The 18,592-nt window shown below is 40.2% G+C and overlaps 2 protein-coding genes across 2 annotated transcripts; both read right to left on the reverse strand.

Annotated features, from left to right (window-relative positions):
- Positions 1-1,935: 1,935 nt before the first annotated feature.
- On the reverse strand, positions 1,936-13,804 carry slc19a1 (solute carrier family 19 member 1). The gene is made up of 6 exons (XM_050063215.1): positions 13,713-13,804; positions 10,850-11,487; positions 7,915-8,698; positions 6,492-6,684; positions 6,091-6,232; positions 1,936-4,883 (listed from the first exon to the last, which is right to left on the reverse strand). Exons 2-6 carry the CDS (start codon positions 11,150-11,152, stop codon positions 4,683-4,685), a joined length of 1,623 nt encoding a protein of 540 aa, XP_049919172.1. The 5' UTR covers positions 11,153-11,487; positions 13,713-13,804; the 3' UTR covers positions 1,936-4,682.
- A 1,080-nt stretch (positions 13,805-14,884) lies between these two features.
- Positions 14,885-17,940, reverse strand: LOC126401742 (C-X-C chemokine receptor type 1-like). The gene is made up of 2 exons (XM_050063219.1): positions 17,871-17,940; positions 14,885-16,522 (listed from the first exon to the last, which is right to left on the reverse strand). The coding sequence occupies exons 1-2, from the start codon at positions 17,875-17,877 to the stop codon at positions 15,453-15,455; spliced, it is 1,077 nt and encodes a 358-aa protein (XP_049919176.1). The 5' UTR covers positions 17,878-17,940; the 3' UTR covers positions 14,885-15,452.
- Positions 17,941-18,592: the final 652 nt, after the last annotated feature.

The following is an 18,592-nucleotide window of genomic DNA, read 5'->3' on the forward strand; positions in this document are numbered from 1 at the left end:
CATAATAAGCAAGCATGAATTCTTGAGTTCCAGCCTAAAACGTGTGTTTTAAGGTCACAGTGACCAAGACCTTTGACTACAAATTCTTATCAGTTCATTGTTGAGGCCAAGTGGCAGGGGGTTTTGAGATATAATGTTCATGAGACTGGCGCAGACGGGCATATGGGCAGACGGACGGACAACCCAAAAACATAACGCCACTGGCCAAGGCTGTTGCCAGCGTCGAGGCATTTAAAGCAGCTGCAGCCTTTCAGAGGAACAATGAAAGTGTATTTCTGATTATTTTGAGATATACACCGGTCAGCCAAAACATTAAAACCACTGACAGGTGAAGTAAATTACATTGATCATCTTGTTAGAATGCAGTGTTCTCCTGGGAAACTTGGGGTACTGGCATTCCTGTGGATGCTACTTGACAGACACCACCCAGCCAAACACCACTGCGGACTAAGCAAATGCCCTCATGGCAACATCACTCCCCAATGGCAGGAGCCCCTTTGTCACGTTCCTCAGGTCATTCCTGAGCAGTTTTTGTGGTGTGGCATGGCACATTGTCCTGCTGGCATCATGTTTTGTATATTAAAGAAATGTAAATTTAAATATAATTTGTATATCAATTACTTACCCCAAGGTTCCTTAAATTGGTGAAGCAAACTGTGAAATCCTCACATGCCTCCAGGGTGAACCAAGAATTCTAAAACAGACAATTCCTGACAAAGTCATAGGGGTCTGTGTTAAAAAACAGCTGAATTATATCAAAACATATAATCCAAGTTTAATTTATCCAGTCATATTCTTCTCCCACATGCATTTTCACTAAAAAACACATTTACAAAAAGTGTGTTTTAAATGTACTGCGCATACGACTGGATAAATGACACTTGGATTATACTGCACAAGTTGTGTGAGTTGTAAACAGGTACTGTGACATAGTTTTGCTGCTGTTAAAGGCGGACCCCTTTGTACTCCATCAAGAATTTTCAGTTTTTGGATTCTTCGATCACACTGGAGGCATGCAGGAAGTTTTCTTGACAAATTAAACTTTAACATGGGGTGAGAAATATTACTTTAATACACTTACAAATGACCTTATAGCTGCAGATTATATAGTATAATTCAGTGGCACCAGGCAGGTCAAGGCCACATACAGCCAATCAAATCACTGCTGATTAGTGTTGTATTTAATGACGGTCCACATTTATACACAGGGCAGAAATTTAAACGCAGTGCTTTTGTTCTTGCACCCATTTTTCAGAGGTTTAATACTTTGTTATGGACACGAAAGTAATGTGAGATCCTAAAAAAAGTTGTTTTTTTAAGATCAAACCGCACATTTTAGAGTGACTTCAACAAAAGAAAGGATGAATATGGTGCAATAGCAACACTGAATGAGTTGCTGAGTCACTGCTTACTTTAAGGACTTCAGGGCTCAATGACACGACTACTAACTGTCAAACAGAAAACTCGACCAACAACTAGATACAATGCCCTCTGACATTTCTCTGCTTTTCAGTCTCATGTTTGCTTTTCTTCCTCAGATATCATTTGTAGACTGAGTTAAACAGCATTTTCAAGAAAGAGAAATTAGGTCTTGTACGTGTTGTCAGCCTGGAACTAGATTCATCACGGGGGGGGGGGGGGTTCATCACATTGCTCTGTGTTCAGCTGTAGAAACAGTCGAGATTAAAAAAACACTGACCCCCTATTGAGAAATGCGGAAAAACAAATAAGAATCAAAGAGTGTTTGATCGTCATGGTGTGAGCAGCGACTGCAGCTGACCAAACAACTCAAACACAGCACCATTATCTTGTAAAACACCATTTTTACTCGTAGGTTGTAACTCAGTCTTCAAAAAACCTTGAAATTCATAATTTATCAACACAGTGCAGCATCAGGAAAAAGATTCAAAAATTTAAAAAAGAGGATTAAGGAGCTTTTCATCCACCAAATGTAATTTAATAGAATAAAAAATAAACATCTGATTAAAGTCAGTGTTTTTCTTTTTACAGCATTCAGACAGATTCACAGTTGCATTTAAGTATCTCAGCAATTATTTAAAAATCACAAAATTAAAAAATATCTATACATCCTGAATGTGGGTACATCTCCAAACGCAGTCGCTACTGTTGTGCCTATTGTATGAAACATTCTCTGGGATTAAAATCTAAAGGTCCACACCTGCTTTTTAAGTGAGCAAATGGATGTTAATTTAAAACCTGCTTATATTGGCTTTGTAGTTCCTGTTGCATCACTGCCTTCCTATGTCCAAGACAAGTGCTTCCTGCTGTTTTTGATGAACCTAAAAACAGCCGTACTTGGCCAAAATATATCGTCACCCAGCATACTGCTGAAAATTAACACTAAAAATAAATTTCATGTTTAATATCCAAATTCAGTGATGTGCATTTAGACTAATAGTCAAATAAACCTATGTCTGTGTAAATTACTTTCACATTGTATCCAAAGCAACACATACTGCAGCCTGTTTCAATGTTTAAAATAAAGATAATTCAAAATATTCTGATGCTGCGGCTTCTAAATCATAAAGAGTGTTACAGCAATTCCAAGAACTGCTAAATATTTAATGACATTACATAACACTGCATAAAATCTGCAGTTTACATTTTCAAATAAATGTATATCATCTGATAGCCTTCCTTATATCATTATAACAATGTGATATGAAAATTTGATTAGCAATACAGAGAGGTAATTATACTGATCCGATCAAGTTTTCTTTTCAAACATATTCAAACTGTAACATCACAATAGGAGTGTGAATGAACTAAATAAAAGTGATGTCTGTCAACCCTGAAAACGCAGTCTGTTTTAAACTAATACTCAGTGATCACATAGTAATCATGGACCTTTATTTGAAGGGTAAATCACTGTCACTGAAACAGGACAGTTCAGCATGTTACAACTCAAAATCCTCCTTGTTCGTTTCCTGTACAAAATACAAACGAAAAACCCTCTGGCCATCGCATGTATGGTCCCTTTCTCTGTGTTTAAAGGGATAGGTCAGATTCTTGAAGTGGGGCTGTATGGGGGACTTCACAGTCAGTGTATTACCTACAGTAGATGTTTTACACTTCTGCATTGAATCGACACCGTACCTACGGCATAGGCTCCGCGTTGACATAGACTCTATGCCGTACCCTATGCTGTAGCCTTTCACAGATGAGAAACAGTAAATTGTGAAGACAATAGAGCCCCCACAAAATAGGAATTTAAGTATTGTGTGCGATTTATCTTTTGGGAAATTTATACTTCGGGACTTATCCTGGCTTCATATGGGCAGAGGAAATCTCAGCTCGTCGCTAGGCTAATTTATGCAATGTAAAATGCCATAGGCTAATGCTAATAACGTTAGCATGTTATATTTCTTTGGAAAACAAGTTTAGTATAAGACAGTTGTTTTGTCGGAGAACTTAAAGAGTTTTGTAATGGAGTGTAATTTTGTAACCTTACCTTTGTTAAATGTTGTACCTGGCAAAAGTTCGCTAGCTGCTAGGCTAATTCATACAATGTAAAATGCCATAGGCTTGTGCTAATAACGTTAGCATGTTGTATTTGTGGGGAAAATGTGTCCAGATAAAGACAAGTGCTTTGTCTGTGAATACTGCGAGTTATAGTGAAGCTGATTTGTGTACTTGTGTTTGACATTGTTGCTATTAAGCCATGTTTGATGTGTGTTTTGGTTGTGTTTTGAATCAACTAAACTTTAGAGTACTTCACAGTAACTGCAGAGTGACACAGACACACCACCGCACAAGTATAAATGCTCACATCGGCGTAGGCAAGGTCTGCTGCAAAAGTATAAATCCCGCTTGAGTTTGAAGAAGCAGACAGGAGTATTGTAAGAGAAGAGACGAGAAGCAATATAGTGCTGTGGACAGTAGCAGTCGATTAAAATGGTATTCAAGCCCCATTCACACAAGACTTGTAATAACTGGGACCTCTGGTAATTTGTAATAATTGGGGAGGTCATCTGTCTTAATCCCATGTGACTGCTGTGTCCGTAAAATGTCAAGTTTTTGTCGAGGTTTTTTGGTTTTCTCCACACCTCTTATGGGAATTATGGGTCCTGCATTGGCAATTAGAAATAAAAGTTTTGATAGCATTTTGGATGCAGGAGGCTCATCTCACTAATCACAGAAGAAGCAAGCTGAAATCCATCAGACGAACAAACACACAAACATTACTGCTTTTGTCAGTGGAGTCTGGTGGCTTTAAAAAGTCTGCTTCTCCAAACTGGGGGCATGCCAACAACCATCTAATGTAGGTAATACACTGTTTATGGATAAGTACGTCATATAACCACAATTCAAAAAAATTCTACTAACCCTTTAAGATGATTTGTCTCCATATGAAAGCACAGTACCACTTAGTGCTTTGTATTAAATAAAAAACGTAGACTTCTCTTCTCAGTTGCAGCAAACAATCTAATCATCAAAAGCCGTCGGGCACAAGACGCCCGTCTGACTCTTGTAGTGCAGCAGCTTTAGGTAGCAGAGGAAGCACTTGATTGAGGCTCAGCAGCTAACACTGAAACCACTCCGTCGACATCAGAGGGTTAAAATTTCTGATCCCGCTGAGTCTGAAGGTTCTTATTAGCAAAACTGGGATCTTAACAAGATACTGGCAGAAAACACTTGAAGGCGATAAACATTTCCTGTCATTATGCTTTGGCACTTTTGCCATTTGACAAAGGCTGTGCCTCTGAATCTGCAGCCACGGGGCTGAGCTCTGTGGGCGCCGCCTGCTCATCAGCCCCGCCTCCTCCACTCTGCTGGTTTCTAAAGTGACGGATGAGGACCACAGCCGCACAGACAAAGTAGACGACAGTGAGAATGGTGAAGTAAACGAAGTACACCAGGAACTGTAAGTAAACAAAAAAAAAAAAAACATCTTAAAATCAGATTTAAGACGTGTAAGACAAGTCAGTGAAAATCATAAAATACTAATGGTGGATGACAAAAGTTTGACCTTGCTGACATCAACAACATTAATCTTGTTATTACCAGAAAAACCTGAACTTGAAACATTTCTCAGATGAAGGTTTAAGCCCAGTTCACACAAGTTGAAATGGGCAGCTACATGCAATGCACCGTTCTGCAACGTTGTGAAAACCTGCACGTTCACACCAAGTGAAAGTAGATGAGACAGTGTATCATATCTATACAACAACTGTATTTCTGTTCTGATTTGCAGCTTTTCAGACCTATCTTGTGGCTGAATATAATTTGTAGCTTCTTACGCCACAGTTATATAAAGTACCAGCGCCAGCAGGTGAACACCCTGTCTGCGGTCATTTTGACTTGACCAGTGGACTTCACTACAAGCCGACTGGCTGTTGAAACACGTGACGTGCTTTACGTTCTAAAACCATCTGCCAGCGATTTGACCAGCTGATTCGCATGTGACACCATCAGCTGGCTTGAGTCGAGCTCAAACTGCCAGTTCACACTTCTGCAACCTTTCTCTGCAATGTTCTAAAATGGTTTTGTATCGGCATGAATCTTTGGACTGAACTGGGCTTTATATCAATAAATGTAATTTGAGAAGTTCCTCATTGTTTCAAAACAAGAGGACTACATTCTGTTTCTTTAGGACAGTCTCAAACAAGGTTAAAAACGTTCACTAAAAGTGCGTTTTTACCACTGACATGTTCAGAATCTTATTATAAGTTTCTGATTACATTATGAAAAGGATCCCTACAGAAATAGACCTTTTCGTTAAGAGTAAGATGCTTTTTGTTAGACTAGAAACAGCCCCGAAATCACCATCGTCCAACTCACCAGACTTTATTTAAATTAACACTAATCTTTCCATAATGTTGTCAGACATCCAAAATGAAAATCTGAGCCTGTCAGTGGCAAAAACAAGCACTTTTAGTGGACATACTGTAAATTAATGGTACACAAATGCCCTGAGTGATTACATTGCAGCCTGTTTGGCGGCTGCCAGCTGAGGTACTCCCGCACAATACTGGACAAATTAAAAAATAAAAATAAAAATACTGATTACATTAGTTGCTAAGACACAAAAACATTTGAAAATGGTCCTTTGACTAATGATTGTTTTACCTGAGAGTGCACATCCAGCGCCAGGCCTCTCTTGTCGGAAAATATCAGGTTGATGATGCTCTTCAGTATGGTCCCCAAAAAGGTGTTGATACCAAACACTAAAGCACACAGCTCCTTGGTGAGTGATGAGGCTATCTGGAAACTATGGAGAGACGATAAAATGACGAAAGAGTGTGACGCTACATGTTCAGGAAATTCAAAATGTATGTGCTGCAATCACACACTCACTGTGACAGATGGATTTTGGCGCTCCAATGATGTTTACCCTTATTCATAAAGAATGTAACTTTCTACTGCACCATAGTTTCAACTCAGGATTAGGAATAAAAGGTGTGTCTTGAACAGTTAAGTTTTGTAGTTTCATTTCAGACAGTAAATGGTATATTTCATTTGGCACTCACGTGGCAATAGGCACCAGAAACTGGTAGAAGCCTCTGAAGAGGACGTAGGCCACGTAGCAAACCCAAATGTTGTCTGTGGTGCCCATGAGGAGCAGCAGGCCTGCCTGCAGTGCTGTGATGACACCAATGACCAGCTCAGACCAGATGTTCCAACGGATTTTCGCATAACCAGCGCTGAAAGCAGTCAGCGCACCTGCAGAAACATAGACATCGATCATAACTCTATGTACCTGGGCTGATTTAAACAAGCAGCCTATGCCTAAGAACTACTCTGTGTTTTATTCCATTCTTTTATCTCTCATCTTTTGCTTCTGTCATGCTATCATGGTGGAAATTGTGTCATTTCACCACAAAAACAGTGTGTACAGTCCTATTTTAATTAACCTATTAATTTTACTATAAAAGGATCTAATGTTAGTATATAGTTTACTGTTATTTTCAAGAAATGTTGAAAAACTACGTAACTGACACCACTTTTAAAGGACAATCATTTACCTACTATATTCTGTTTTACAACATCGCTTTTACCACTTGCACATGACGTCAAGGTAATTTAAACCAACTGCTAACTATGTGCTTTTCAGCTGATTAAAAGGGCAATAACTGATAACTAAACCTGATGTGATCACTTATCAGAATAAAGACGGAAGATCAATTATTCAACCTCATGACTACATGTGACAGAAGTCCACAGTCAGTTAAAGAGTAAGTTCATTATTTTTGAACCTAGATCTATTTTGCCATGTTTCTGTGTCTAAGTGACTAATGGAAACAGGGTTGCTTGTTTTTGTCACTGATAGGCTCAGATTATTTTTCCTCAGTGTCTGCAATATTATGAAAATAATCCCTATAGAGATAGACCTTTTCGTTAAGAAATAAGACCCTTTTAATTTACTGGAAACAACCCTGAAATTACCATCACCAAATCCACCAAATTCCATTTAAATAAGCAGTAATTTCATCATCTTAAAACACACTTCATTTCAAGTAAACAGAAACCCTCAATTCACTCGGTTCGATGTGAAAATATGCTGGCTCTAAACGTGACAAAATTCATGTTTTTGAAAATGGAGTCTGGTGTGTTTGACAATGGAGATTTCAAGGCTGTTTGCAGTTTAACAAAAAGGATCTTACTCTTTAACAAAAAGGTTTGTCTCTGTAGGGATCTTTTCCATGATGCTGTCAGATATTTAAAATAATAATAATATGAGCCTGTCAGTGGCAAAAACAACCTTTAGTGGACAAACATTGACAGTGGATGGTGCACAAGCGCCCAGAGTTACATCTAAATTTAGATTACAAGATGGGGTTGCATGCCATCATGAATAAAAGCATTGGACTGTGAAACTGAAACCTGACTGTTTTATGAGCACTGAGGAACAGGTCTTCCTATAAAAGTATTATAGCTCCAGAAATGTCTCACTCAGCAAGGTAGAAGCTGCCTCCACGGCTCCATTGTAATGGTCCTTGCTCTCCGTTGGTGGGTAGACTTTGTTCCACAGGATGTGAACGTAGAACAGTACCAGGTAGTACCCTGTGGAGTTGAAAATCCACCACAGGGACCATAGCCTCAGGTTGGGCCTCCTCACCACATTCCCCACCTCCAGCAGCATCTGTACAAAGATAGAATCCTTCCAGCGTGATGCAGAGCACAGTGATGCTGCTGAGGACGGGCTGCTCTCTTTTGGGTTCATTTTGTCCAGCTCTGATTTGGTGGCTACTCCTGCCACTTCCTTTTGCTCTTTATTCAGCGTCCGGTTGAAAAACAGGGAGCGTTTAGGCCACGGCAGGCACAGCGAGAGAGTCAGACCAAAGCTGACGAAACCCAAAGATACAGCGCAGAGGGTGCGGAAACTTATTTTGATCAAGGAAACGCACACCTGGCCCAGCACTGAGCTGGTGAACACCCCCAAGAGGACTGAGGAGCGTGAGTATCCGGCCACACGCTGGTAGAGACTTGGACTGACCAGGGAGAAGATGTAGGAGGAGTAGGCCACGCGGCAGGCCATGGTGATGCCGTAGAAGAACTCCATGAACTGCATCTCAAGGAGGGTGGTGCCCAGGAGCAGAATGAGCCAGATGACCACCTGGCTGATGCCCTGGATGACCAGAACCGGCTTGTAGCGCAGAAGATCTGTCAGCAGGAAGGCTGGTACCAGCACGGCCATGTAGGAGTACGTCAGCACAGGAGTGATCTCATTGGTCACCTGGAAATGACAGTAGTCATGAGTGAGGCGCATGAAAGCTCCAGTGTTAGTTCACAACATGTAGCTCTGCTGGAAGGACACTTAGTGCCTTAAGTGTAATTCAATTTTAGAGTTAATCGACTTTCCTCTAAATTTCCAAGATCTCAATCTTATTGAGCATCCGTGGGACGTCCTGGTGCCGCACCAGAGGTCCTACATCCACGCCTCAAAAGGTAAGAGCCAAGTCCAATCCAGAGTGGGGGCCCTGACCTGTTGAGGCGTGGACATAGGACCTTTGGTGGTGACCTGTAGTGTCTGGCACCAGAGTATTGGTGGTGGATCCTTTGAGTCTTGTGGGTTGCGAGGTGGGCTATCAGCACCTCCCACGGATGCATGATCAGATTGGGCTCTGGGGAATTTGGAAGCAACATAGACACCTTGAGCTCTTTGTCATGTCCCTAAGGCCGTTTTTTAGGTAAGGCATGGCACATTGTCCTGCTGGGGGGCCACTGCCATCTGGAAGTACTGTTGCCATGAGGGAGCATACTTGACCTGCAACAGTGTTTGTGTGGGTGGAGCACGTCAAGTGGCATACACATGAATACCAGGATCCAAGGTTTCCCAGCAAAACATTGCATTTGATTGTACCAAGATGATAAATGTTGTTCACTTTATCTGTCAGTGGTTTTGATGTTGTGACCGTCACATGACTGGAATCAATTTTAATGCTGCTACAATCATTTTTGATTTTGACTAATACATATGCAAAATCATTTGTGAAATCAATTTCTATTTAAATCTGCAACAATTAGACAATAAACATCCTTTTTTTAATATATCAACTAATCATTTGTCATTTTTCAAGCCAAAGAATGCCAAAGTGTCCAAAAAATGGCAGCTTGTTAAATATGAAGATTTCCTGCTTTTATCTGATTTACATTATTGCACATTTATATATATATATATATATATATANACGCGACTGGATTGTTTTTACACTATTTTCTGACATTTTATCAACTTAACAATTAGCCAATGAATCGAGAAAATAATTTGCAGATTAATCGCTAATGAAAATGATAGTTACAATCCTAATCAAACTGATGCAATTTAATTTACTGTATGTATCCTGACAGTTCTGCACTACATTAGAACAAACTCTTCACACATGTCAAACACAAATCCAAACAGCATGTCAGTTTCAATTATATGCTTGCTTGACAACAACAAGCCTGACAACTGAATTTTAAGAATAGAACATGATATGAAAACCCAGGATTAAACTCAAAACACATTTGATTTCAACATAGTGAAACTGGTTCAACTGGAAGAAGTTGAAGCTTTAGGTTGTATACACTGCTGGGCTACACATGTAACTAAATAACTTAAATCAGGAGCAGCTTATTCCCTTGGATTTAGTAAATACAGGACTTTGCCGGATATGCCAGGGTTTGAAATTATCACCAGCCACCAGCCAGCTGCTGAGAAAATATGTAAGTGGCTGCTAGATTTGCTTCACTCACCAGTTGGAAGAAAAATGGTTATCCATTGAGTGTCTAGCAGATTTATGTCCAACTCTGAGCGACACTGTTTCAGATATAAACAAACATTAAGGTGAAATGTGTCCGCAAGAGGTGGCTGAGCTGCAAAACTGCCATTCTAATCTCGCAAAGGGTGTTTTCCACACACCCTTGTATCTATTTTGACAGATGCTGAAAATATGTAACATTTTCTCCTGACTTTTTGACAGGAAATCAACTTTTACTGCAAGGTCACAGTTAATTCAGAAAAAAGAAACTAGCTAACAAAATATACAAATCATAGTCCACTGATGATTTATTAGCCATTCCTTTCTTGTAAACTTTACATGTAGCTATTGCATTCACTGACCCACTTTGGAGGAATGTGAACTTTGACCACAGTAAGATGGATCAGCAGACTCCCCACCGGGCATTCATTAATTCTACTGTGTAATGAGTGCTTGACTGCATGTAGAAAAACTTATGAAAGAGTCTGACAGGTTTACTCTGGACTCTCTGGACAGTTTTTTGTGTATGAACCTGGGGTTCAACTCTGCAAAACAATGACAGGAATGACTTTCATTTATGGCTTTTTTGGTCAATATTTACCGTCACTGCACAAAGACAAATGCAGCCTGAGGACAGTACTGACCTCTTTCCTGGTGAAGTTCTTCTCATCGCTGAGTAGATACGGTGTAATGAAGGGCTCCCCAGGCTTTACCGACGACATGAACCCATAGAAACACAAGAATATTACAGCCCACTTCCACTTTCTGGGATCCTTGGTTTCCTCTGGGGGACCTTCGGAGGGAGACAGGCCCTCAGAGGCAGAGATAGCCATCTCTACGTCTCCATCTTCATGTCCTGCGCTGTCTTCAGATGTAAGCGCCTTCACGTCCATCTCTTTCTCCTCTTCTGATCTGTCCCCACTTCCTGCTGTGTCATCTGCAACCATTGTGTGTCAGCTGGACGACTCTGTGAGGCAGAGTCAAACTTTTTCTTCTGTGTCAAATCACCATGTGAGGATTTGTTTTGACGTTGAAAAGCTTCCGATTTGAGACGAGGAAACAAATGTTGACAACCAAACAGTTTCAATCAAGCTGTCTCTCTGTGCATGGGGACACTGAAATGGTATAAATGAACCATTTAACAGGGTGATGACAATTTGGTTAAAATGCTACATGCTGTTGTTTGCATGTAAGAGAAACTGTTGACCTTTGCTCCATTCCACACCATTACATGTCCCGACAGCAAGCTATCCTGCAGCTGGGTTTCGTGTCATTGTTAAACCTGAAAAGACAACAATGTCGTCAGTTAGTATCAGACTGTTTTGACACTGTGCAGACAGCTGACAGTAGAGCGCAGCTGTGTTGTTTTGGTGTGTGAGTTGCCAAGTCTCCAATATCATGGAACTAGATGTCACTCAGCTTGTGGTGCTCAACGCGCCAAAAAATGTCGTTTTAAAAACTCAACAGCAATGTCTCTTTCCAGGAAACATGATCCGGTTACTCAAGATAATCCACAGACCTTGTTGTGAGCAGTTTCTTGTACGAACTATTTTCTTTCTCCCAAAAAACACCCGCCCACTGGATCACTGTGCAGAAGAAAGCGTGCAGGTATTCACAGACGTGACGCTCGTGCTCATGATAGCACAAGATATAAACAGTGTCCTCCCTGGCTGTGATGTAATGGTAAGCCGGGCTCAGACTACTGGAATCCTGCACAGGAATCCTGATCCTAATCCTAAATTCAAACTGATTTTTAAATTTGGTTGCATCAAGCACAGTAGGAAAAACTTTACTGATGTTCTCCTCTCTAATCTCAAACATACACACACTACAAGAATTGACAAAATGGTGCATGACACACTACAGGATATTATTAATATTATCATGCCAGAGGGAGCCGTTACCACCTCATGTGATCCTGTGGGGAAGCTGATGTACACAAAAAGGGGACTGACCTGATGTGACAACTTGCTGTGATGTTAACAATGCTTTGCAATAAGATAAAGCAGAAGTAGAAGGCTAAACGAGTCTTTATGAGAAAAATGGTTGGGGAGATGAGGTCAACACTGGTTGTCTATTCTTCAGCAAGAAGAAGTGACATTTTAACCTTCAGTTTCAATATCTGTCAGCAGTAGAACGGTAGCTAACGTTAGCCACAAGGGCTAGAAATGTTTACTGCAGTTTGGCAACACCGTCAGCTGTTCTGTATTGACGAAATAATGATTATAATCGTCCAGATTTTAAATCCTGAATACCAAAAATGCTTAAAATTAGGGCGACCATGATGATCCTGTGAGCAACTTGGACTGGATCTGTAAACATTACACGTAGTAATGATTCAGGGATAAATCAGCCCAAAACTCTTGTAGTCTTGGCCTGGCTTAACTAGCTCATTGGTGCTAGGTCAGTAGATGTTGCTCACAACAAGATCTGTGGATTATCTTGAGTAACCAGGTCATGATTTCTGGAAAGAGACATTGTTGCTGTGTTTTTCAAATCTGTTTTTTGGCACTTTGAGCACATCAAGCAGCTGAGTGCCATCTAGTTCCATTATACTGGAGAGGAGGCAGACATCTCTACTGTCGATATCTGCAACACTCTGCAACTCACACCAAAACAACCTAGATTGATAAATAGGACTGCAGGTAAGAGGAAAAATATATATATTTGGTTTCAGGATGATCTATGTCTTTAATTCAAACATGGCTACAATTAATCATTATTACTATGATTCTGTGGCTTATTTTCTCCATAAATCAACTGTTTCGGTGTGGGAATAGTGATGAAAAATGCCTGTCACAAGTTCCTAGAGTCCAAGCAGATGTCCTCTAATGGCTTGGTTATTTAGGTAAGCAGCCAAAAATCCAAAACTACTTATAGAGTGGTAGGAAGACCAGCAAACAAGTGAGATAATCTGCTACACAACACAGGGACATGCTTGGGTTCATCAAGGGTTCCCACTTATATTTTCACTTTAAATTCTAATAACAAATAATGCTTTTATTCTGCCTAAGTAGAGGTACTTTCTAATGAGTCATATGCATGTGAAACACAGTGTTCCCCAGCTTAACTGATTGCATGGTCTCAGTTACGTGTCAAGAATTTTTAGGGGGGAATGCAAACAAGTTGCACAAGCCATTCACTGGGTAACAGTGCGTTAGCCTGCCAGAACTTCACTCACTGTTACTTTAGCTGCTAATGTGCTAAACCTGGCTGCTGGCTTGTATGCGTGTCACAACGAGTCAGACGTGCGTGAAATCACGTTCAGGCATAATTTATAACACATGTACTAAATTATAGCTAGCTAGTAAGCTAGCGTACGTTCTGTAGGTACAAAAACAAAGCACTCTTGTAAGTTAGCTTTTGTTGGCACAAATAAAAAACCTAATATTTAAGGCAAGTCCCTGCCAGTCAGTGTACGCCACAACAAGCTAGCTTTCTATTGGGAAATAGCCGTTTGGTTGTTTGTAATTTTAGGGTATAAGAAACTGAGTAAACGTTACATACCTCGTGTGCTGTGCTCCATCTGAAGCTTCAGCGCGAGAAGGCTTTCCCATTATTTTCACATCGCGGTGGCTTCTGGGAAATGTAGTTCTGCAGTTTTACTGCTGCGACACAGCAGGTAAAAACTTTAATGAACAAAACAACAAGAAATGTAAAAAGGAATCTCTTTTAAGTTTTTTTTTTTCATGTTTAATAAAATCCGAGACAAGTTAAAGACGATAAAGTTCCAGAAATTAATGTTTAATTTCACATTTTTGTAGGCGATTTTTGGGAGAGGTTTGCCCGCCATCTGCTGGACAAATCATAGTGCAACGACTAATACAAATTATTATGATAATTATTCTAAAAGCAATTATTATAAAAGTAATGCAGATTTGTGTTGTAATATGATATTAAATGCATAACAGGCTGTATAATATTATAACATAATATCACCTATTAGCCTAAGTGATATGATGTGTTCTGGGGAAAAAAAAAAAAGTAATAAAGGGACAATTCATCCCAAAATAAAAATAAAAACAGATTTTTCCTCTTACCTGTAGTGCTACTTAATAGTCGAGATAGTTTTGGTGTGAGTTGCCAAGTGTTGGAGATATGGGCCATGGCAACTCGCATCTGAAAACCTGCTCCAACACATAATTGTTGTAAGTTGACTGTGTATAAGCTAAAAAGAAGCGGACCAAGAAATCAGATGTAGCAATTTGGATAACAGAAAAAGAGTTTGCAATAATATTCGAACATTTCTGTTAATCCTGCTGGTCCACACATAGATGCAGTAAAATATATGACATTTTTAAAGAAATTTTACTTAAATGATACGTAAATATATTTTCTACATGTAGCTGAGGCAGCTGTACATGCTGCAGTGTTGCTCCCTTTACAAGCATCAAAATTATCAAAAGTTAATGGCAGAACAGTCTCACCACAAGGTACATTAATGGTACCAGACATAGCACTAATTCTTAAGCAGATGCAGTTTGGTTAGTTCATTCTTGTCCTTCTAAATTTCTGTTTTCAAAGTCAAGAGTGAACTCTTTATCTTCATTATGAAAAGCAGGTGTGCAAAATTGCTTGGCATCCATTTCAAGCATCAGATACTACATTATCTTTTGCAGGTTTGTCACATATGTTTGTATTTTGTTAAGCCAAGAACACAAAAGATTATTTCCACACGATGAGTTCTTAATATTTTATTGGTTAGAAAGACCCTGTGAACACTAACCAACCATTGGTCTACACGATTAAAGCAGTCAGTGCAGGAAGGATTGCAAAGCCTTTTATTTGTAATGATGAACAGTATTTACAGCGTATACAAACCTTATAGGGAATATAAATAAACACAGAAACATCAGCAGGATGATAGAAGCACTGACATAGTGAAGGGTTGAATTCCACCTGTGTATTTAAAATACATGTCCTCCAAGATAACATTGAAATCATATCCTAAATCCAAATGCCGGTCCACTCTTCAGCAAGAAAAATGGAAATCAATACAAAAAATGAACATAGTTTTGATTGGCTTTGAGGGTTACAGCTGTCCATAGTGGATGCAGACAACAGTAAATTCAATAGATGGCAGCAGTGCACCACAAATTAAAAGCAGAGAATGTGTGACACTCAATATATTACAGATTTTCAGACTTCAGATGGAAATTACTTCCTCTCTGATTTGACTAACCCTTAGTGAGAGAAAAAGGGACAATAAACAATGCTAAACATTATTTTTCAAAGTCCACTGAGGCTTCAGAGAACAGTTCCGTTACTCTCTGAGGTCTGAGATGTTGACCTGCTGATCTTTGACACCGACACCCTCTCCTGTCGGGATTTCCTCTGAAGAAGTCGCATCATATTGTTCCTGAACTTCTCTCCCACAAAGGCATAGAGGACAGGGTTGATGCAGCTGTGGAACAAGGCCAGGCTGTAGGTTATAACCAAAGCCATGTTCATTGATCTCCTGAAAGCGCAGTCAAACGGTATCAGATCAGCCCTCAGGAGTGTGTCCACCATCATGGTTATGTGGTACGGCGTCCAGCACAGCAGAAACACAATCACCACAGCTATGATCACCTTCATGGCGCGGTGCTTCTGGAACCCGCGAGTGTGCAGCAGCCTTGCGATGGTGATGCTGTAGCAGGTTATCATGACAATCAGAGGAAGCATGAAACCAAAAATATGGCGGAACCCGCGAGTGGCACTCCTCCACGAGGAGGCACTGCCGATGTCAAAGCTTTCAGAGCAAACCATCCTCTCTTTGTCAGGGTCTGGCTTGAAGGCATCGTTGAAAAGTGCAGGCAGAGCAAGGGCCCAACCGAAGGCCCACACTGCTGCACACAGGAGCCGGCTGCACATCCTCTGACGAGTCCTTAGACTCTCGCTGGCGTGCACGATCACAAGATAACGATCGATGCTAATGCAGGCCAGGAAGAGAATGCTGGTGTAGAAGTTTGCTTCGATGACGAGGCTGAGGAACTTGCACATGAAGTCTCCAAAGATCCATCCATTAGTGAGTGCTACAGCCCAGAACGGGATGGTTAGGGCCATCAGACCATCTGCGATTGTCAGGTGAAACAAGTACACATCCGATGAAGTCAGTGCCTGTCTGCTGGTGCCGATCACCAACCCCACTAACAGGTTCCCTGTTATTGCCAGGAAAAAGATGACTATGAGGACGAGACACAGCGTCACAGCTGCTGTAGGAGCCAGCGGTTTTATCTCACATGGTATCATCTTTGGATCCGGAACATAGGGTGTTTGATTGTCGTGGATGGTATCATTCAAATAATCATAGTCAAAGGTGAGGATGATTGACTTGACTATGGATGGAAAACAGATTGATATATATACATTATTACATTACTAAAACACTGATTTAACCTCTGACATGTTTAAGATAACTGAAGCTGCAGAAGCTGCTCTATATGCTGCCTCCTCTGTTGCTCAGGATTGACACTGTAAAACATTTCTGGCATTAAACAAAATTAGACTTTACAAGAGGGAAAAGGACTGCAAGAGGATGCATATTACTTTTCAAGCTTTAAAAAAATTCAGCCCAGTCACCAGAAGAAAATGTTGGCATTGTACGTTTATGCAAACCACGAATACGCTACATTTGTACGTTTCAAATCTATCATATCAAATTTTCTAAAATAGGAGGTGACTTTGTCATCAGTATGCAGAGGGCATGTGCATGTGACATCGCTGCTTTTCCTTCCTCGATAGTGCCATGAAGAGTGGTTATTTTGTATTGAAACATCGACGGCTTCTCTGGCCGTGACTGTGCCATCAAAACTGCGTTTTCATACCCAGACTCGATGGGCACAACCAAATGGTTTTTGTGCCCAAATCTAACCACAAATTAACCACAGTTAAGTGTTGAGTTTCAACAAAGTTTCAACAAAGCGAGAACCTCCAGAGCTGAAAAATGAAAACTGCAGTTCCTTGAATGGCCACTTGAGGCTGGCTTCAGAAGCCAGTCAGTCCCCATAGACCCCCATTAAAAATGCCAAACTTTACAGGTGAAATAAACATATTTACAGCCTGGTACGACAAATTTTCCGTTTGTGACAACTGTGCGAGGGGCAAATTGCTATATAACGTACCCTTTTAAATTTTTTATCAAGGCTCAAAGTTACTTCTAATCAAAGGCGTGGTCGCTTTGAGTGTCTGCAAGGTGTCACCACATCCTATGAGTAAGATCTTTCCGTTGCTCCTCTACAGCTCCACCCTCCCATCTAAATCTGGTCACCTCTGACTCCAAAAACCACGTCAATGTGGCTTTAACATAACAACATACAAATGTAACAAATCCGTGGTTTGCAGAAATGTACAATGGGAACATTTTTCTGGCAACTGATTTAAAAAATTACAATCAGCTATTTCCCACAATTTGCGGTTGCCTGATTGGCATTTTTCAGCTTTAAAGCAAGCCTGAGCAAATATTACTGAACAGCAGCTTCTGTGGCTACAAGTGACAGTTAGATAGTAAATACTAAAATATAGAGACACAGTAGTACCGAAAGTTTGCTAACATTAGCTTACATTAGCCACAATAAGGGCTGTAGCCAGGGGTGCATTTTATCGTTTATGAATTCAACTGAAGGTTATTATTTATTTTTTTTTCATCATTTCCACCTATGAGAATGAACTACTTCAGACACTCACCTGCCATTACTGTAGCTTTCAAAGATGACAACAGCTCGACACCCAAATGAATCTGTGCCAATGAGCATCTCTTTAAGTGTGACATATGTGTTTTTTTTGGGAGGGGGGGGGTTTGAGAGTTGACCCAATATCCTGTTCCTTTTCACAATACATTACTGCATGTGCCTGCGTCATCACATGTTTTTGCAATATGTAATATGTCTTTTTAACAAAGGACATTCTGAGGTATTAACATTAAATGATGAGACTCATAGGAATACATGCTTGGTCTACCAAAGATGATACAAAAAACACAGAAAATAAATAACCACAAAATAAAACCAGAGATGAAAATCTTATCCAGCTTCTATAAAATTCAAAATTCAATTTAAACAAGTAGAAATTATTCTTGAGTTGGACTGATCATATCTGGAAGACATGGAGTTGTAAGTAGACAATGCTTAATAAGGGAATAACATAATGATGAAATAATAACTGTGCCCTCAGGCTTATGGCAACATGCCACAGAAATTGCAATAAAATAAATGAGAACATGTCAAATTAAAGTGTTTGCATTGTTTTTAACGTCTGAACAGTCCAGTGGAGAAGTATGTGACCGACACTCGTTCTCATTTGTTGTGCAAAGGACAGGGGCTGTGACCAAGGTAACGATGTAGAAATGTTTGCATCACAGAGGCTAGAAACAATCCTACACAGCCACCTCTGGAATCTGATTCTACAAT

The sequence above is a fragment of the Epinephelus moara genome, chromosome 15 (assembly GCF_006386435.1).
Source record: "Epinephelus moara isolate mb chromosome 15, YSFRI_EMoa_1.0, whole genome shotgun sequence".
Classification (NCBI taxonomy): domain Eukaryota; kingdom Metazoa; phylum Chordata; class Actinopteri; order Perciformes; family Serranidae; genus Epinephelus; species Epinephelus moara.